General features: G+C 39.0%; 1 protein-coding gene across 1 annotated transcript; it reads left to right on the top strand.

The window, feature by feature from the left end:
- Positions 1–2593: 2593 nt before the first annotated feature.
- LOC138868921 (uncharacterized) lies at positions 2594–3704 on the top strand. Its single transcript, XM_070146501.1, has 2 exons — positions 2594–2905; positions 3102–3704. Exons 1-2 carry the CDS (start codon positions 2594–2596, stop codon positions 3702–3704), a joined length of 915 nt encoding a protein of 304 aa, XP_070002602.1.
- Positions 3705–4872: the final 1168 nt, after the last annotated feature.

Below are 4872 nucleotides of genomic sequence, written 5' to 3'. Positions count from 1 at the left end.
TGTATTTTGGGAGTTCTAGCATTCTGCACTTTTTTAGAATGGGTTACGGAGCCACTTCCTCTGGGAACGACCGTTGTACGAACTTCTTCGAATCTACACTCTTCAGGACCGAGGGTGTGCCCTGGATTTGGTCGACTGTGAAGTTATAGGTTTCGACGTTCTTGTCGTTGGCTGCTATCATTTTCTCGCCTGACTCGATCCTTTTGGTGAGGTCCTCCAGCATTTTCATGATGGCAGGATCGACTGCTGATCCACTATTACTCGATCTCTCCGGTACCTGTTCGGCCGGGGGAGTAGTTTTTAGTGCTACTATGCTGGGAGTCTTCGGATGACTTTGCAACTGAGTGATAAACAACTGTTGTGCCTACAATATTTCAAAAATAACATGAAGACTAACTTCCTGTTGTTCCCGGGCTGGGGTTCTTTGGGCTTCCTGTTGTCGCCATGTCGTATGCTCCTGTTGGTGTGTGAGGTTTCGTCGACCTGCTGTGTGTCTTGCGAACCAACATCTACTGGAATCGGTCTAGGTGCGTTATTGGGGTTCTGTGGTGGTGCGCCAATAACTGGAATGGCCACATCGTTTTCTCCGTGGTTTTGAAGGTTGTCGTTCTCAACTCTATTTACCGAGCCAGGCATTTTGACCTGAAATCAAAGATTTTGGACAAGAGAAGTGTTAAAGATAACTTGCATTGTGTAATGAAACCAGCAAGAAAATAATTACTATTATTTTAACCCCATGGTGGGCGCCAAACTATTTACCGTGAAAATGGTAATAACAATTATATTTGTTGATGGGACTCTAAAAATACGTGATCTATATTTATGCTAGTTGTTAGAGCAGTTGATGCTAGATATGTAAAGATAAAGGTGAAATGCGAGCTAAAATAGCGTTACGATCAAGCCGATGAGTTAGCTGTCCGGGCCTCGGGCTAACTGATAAAGCGCCTCGAGGTCGATGCTCGGGCTCGGGCTCGAGCTATCAGGGGTAACCAGGGAGGGACTAATAGTTAGAATATAATTAAAGGAGGCTCTTTACACCGATATCGAAAATAAATGAATAACAAGTATGAAAGTAATAAATGAGAGAGATGGTCTCGAGCGAGTAAGAGAGAAAAGAGAAAAGAGAGAGAGAGAGAGAGAGAGAGAGAGGGAGAGAGTTGTTATTGATCTTCTGTAGAATAGTTGGAGCAATAGCAGCCCCTTACAAAGTGATGAGGATCCCCTTTATATAGGAGGGGAAAATATAACATAGTACAGAATGTATTAATTGTAAAGATACGGAGATGTGACGGCTTGACATGATACCAGACTCTGCCGGTGTTACCTGCTCTCCTTGGGAATTCCCCATCCTCGGCATTGTCGTTGGGTCAAGCGTAAATGAACATCGGGGGAGAGAACTCGACCGCAACCCCATAGCCTCGAGATCTCGATTTGACTTCCCAAAACCCCTTAATGACGAGAAATTGGACCCTCCGATTTTACCGTATACAGTCAGCAAGCGCTTAAAAATTTAAAGGCATACTTATCAAATCCGCCATTGCTGGCCAAACCGAAAAATGGGGAGAAATTACTTATCTACCTTGCAGTTTCAAAAGTAGCGGTAAGTGCCGTATTAGTTTGAGTAAACCAAGGTAAACAATCTCTGATTTATTATGTTAGCAAATCTTTGCTAGATGCTGAGACTCGATATCATCATTTAGAGAAATTTGCATTAGCCTTAATTATGGCATCAAGAAAATTAAGACCTTACTTCCAATGTCATCCTATCTCTATAGTAACCGCCTACCCCTTACGTAATATATTTCATAAACAAGAGTTATTGGGTAGATTAGCCAAATGGGCTATAGAACTAAGCAAATATGACATTACATATCAACCTAGAACTAAAATAAAGTCACAAGTTTTAGCATATTTCGTGGCAGATTTTAGCCAAGGGATACAAATGGAGGTAGAAAAAGAACTGCATGTATTTAACGGATCTAATCCATGTACTTGGACCTTATTTACTGATGGTTCATCAAATGTAAAAGGAGTAGGCCTAGGCATTGTCCTGGTACCACCTGTGGGTGAAACCACACGGCAAGCAATAAAATATCATCCAATCACTAATAATGAGGCAGAATATGAAGCTGTGATTGCAGGTTTAGAATTAGCATGAGAGCTCGGAATAGAGAAAGTCATAATCAAAAGTGATTCGCAACTTGTTGTTAACCAAATGCATGGGACTTATACGGCTAGAGAGACAATGATACAACAATACCTGGAAAAGGTACGGGACTTGGTTAGACAATTCCAAACTTGGAAAATCACGCAGATACCAAGGGAAGAAAATGCCGAGGCAGACTCTCTAGCTAATCTTGCATCCGCTGCAGAAATAACAAATAAAGAAAATGCTTCTTTGATACATTTATTTCATTCAAAGCTTGATCAAGACAAAAATGAGGTAAATAACAATAATCTAACTTGGGATTGGAGAAACAAGATTGTAAATTTTTTGCGGTATGGAATACTACCTTAAGATAAGAAAAAGGCTCAAGCACTTCGCCAAAAATCTACTCGTTACTGTTTAAATCAAGGCAATTTATATCGAAAAATGTTCGGTGGTCTTCTAGCAATATGTCTCGGGACTTCTCAAATAGAATATGTGATGAAAGAAATACATGAGGGACACTGTAGAAATCACACCGGAGGGATATCTTTAGTGAAAACCATAATTAGAGATGGCTATTACTGGCCAAAAATGGAAGAAGAGGCGGAAAGCTTCGTGGCTAAATTTGACAAATGCCAAAGATATGACAACAACATGCATCGACCAGCTGAATTGTTACATCTAGTTATTGCACCATGGACTTTTATGAAGTGGGGGATGGATATTGTAGGTCCACTACCACAAGCCAAAAGCAAGGTAAGAATTTGTTAGTACTCACTGACTATTTTACTAAGTGGGTAGAAGCAGGAGCCTTCAAATAGGTGCGAGAAAAGGAGGTCAGAGATTTCATCTAGAGAAACATCATATGCCAATTTGGGGTGCCAAAGGAGATTGTATGTGATAATGGCCTGCAATTCATAGATGCACAAATACAAAATTCTTCCAATGCTAGCAAATTAAAAGGATTACCTCGACACCTTACCATCCGGTGGGTGATGGACAAGCTGAATCAATGAATAAAGTCATTATAAACAATCTAAAGAAAAAACTGGAGGAATCAAAGGGCAATTGGCCAGAGGTACTACCCGGAGTCTTGTGGGCTTATCGAACAACAACAAAAACAAATACGGGAGAAACACTATTTTCACTTATATACGGTGCTGAAGCCTTAATTCCAATCGAAATTAGGGAGCTAAGTATGAGATATACCCGAGCTACTGAAGAGTCAAACGAAGAAAAGATACAGGTAAACCTGGATTTACTTGAAGAAAGGAGGGAAACCGGATTAATAAGGATGGCATCACAAAAACAAGTTATTGAGTGTTATTACAATCGGAAAGCTCGTCTCAGATACTTCAAGATTGGGGACTACGTACTCAAGAAAGTTTTCCAATCCATGAGGGTAGCCAATGCAAGAAAGTTGAGTCGAAATTGGGAAGGGCCTTACAAGATTCATGGTATCACAGGAAAAGGAGCATACGAGCTTGAAACTTTGGATGGCAAGATTCTACCTTCAAATTGGAATGTTGTTCATTTAAAGAAATACTACTTCTAAGGAAAGGAAATACCAACGGTCAGGTATCCCCACTCATGATTTTTATTTTTGAATTATTAAAATTTTACTAATGATTTTAGATGATAGACAAAAAACTAGCCCACACTAAATGATGAATTACGACCTGAAAGACACGTGGAAAAGAACATAATTCCCGGTCTAGGGTTACAACTATTCTGATGGAAATTTAAATGAGTTAAGCAGTCTTCATCTAAAATCGTACCTCCGAGTCCCGTATGTTTTTCCTTTTCAGGAAAAGGACTCGCATGGAAGGAATAATCAAGTGCTCGAGATTTCATACTTCAAATCTCAAACACTTGGGGGACTATATAATATACATATGATATATGTATAAGGAAGGAAAAGAAGGCTAAACAATTAAATTCCAAGTTAAGCCTAAAGTCTACTCAATAAATATCAAGTTCAGAGCAAAGTCACGAGCCAAAAAAGCACGCCTGATCCAAAAACCTGTGAAGAATACACTCGTGGATACAAATTTCAAAATCTTACGAATGTTTAGGTTAAAGATAGTATTTATCTATGGGTCATAAAGAAACCCTTGGATTTTCTTTTTTACAAATCTATTGTAAAGAAAACAGTTACGAAAGAGTTATATAAGATAATTAAATACATGTAAGGTATTATTTAAGCTTGATAAGTTCGAATGAAAACTTTTCTCAAATTTATTCAAAGAAACATGTGTGTTCCTATTTATCTTTTCATATGATTACACCATTATGAAGTTGAGACATCTTCTTCATTAAGTATCTGTTTACCGTGAAAATTGTAATAACAATTAAATTTGTTGAGGGTACTCTAAAAATATGTGATCTATTTTTATGCTAGTTTATTAAGCAATTGCTGCTGAGTATATGAGACTCAGAGACGAAATATAGTTAGGGAGAGAGCTATAACCAAACCATTGGGTCGGCTATTCAGGGCATCGAGCCGTCAATTTGGGGCCTCGAAGTCGATTCCAGGGCTCGGACACGGGCTATCATGGGTGATTGGGGTAGGGCTAACAGTTATGAAATAATCAACGAAGGATCTTATGTCCAATGATAAGCAATAAATGATGAACAAATATGAAGACAGTAAATGAAAGCAATAATATCAAGAGAGTGTGTGAGAGAGCAAAGAGAATGTTCTTCTATATTTCTTATGGAGC

This window comes from Nicotiana sylvestris, chromosome 5 (genome assembly GCF_000393655.2).
Source record: "Nicotiana sylvestris chromosome 5, ASM39365v2, whole genome shotgun sequence".
Classification (NCBI taxonomy): Eukaryota; Viridiplantae; Streptophyta; class Magnoliopsida; order Solanales; family Solanaceae; genus Nicotiana; species Nicotiana sylvestris.
This window is presented reverse-complemented; position numbering and strand designations above follow the sequence as displayed.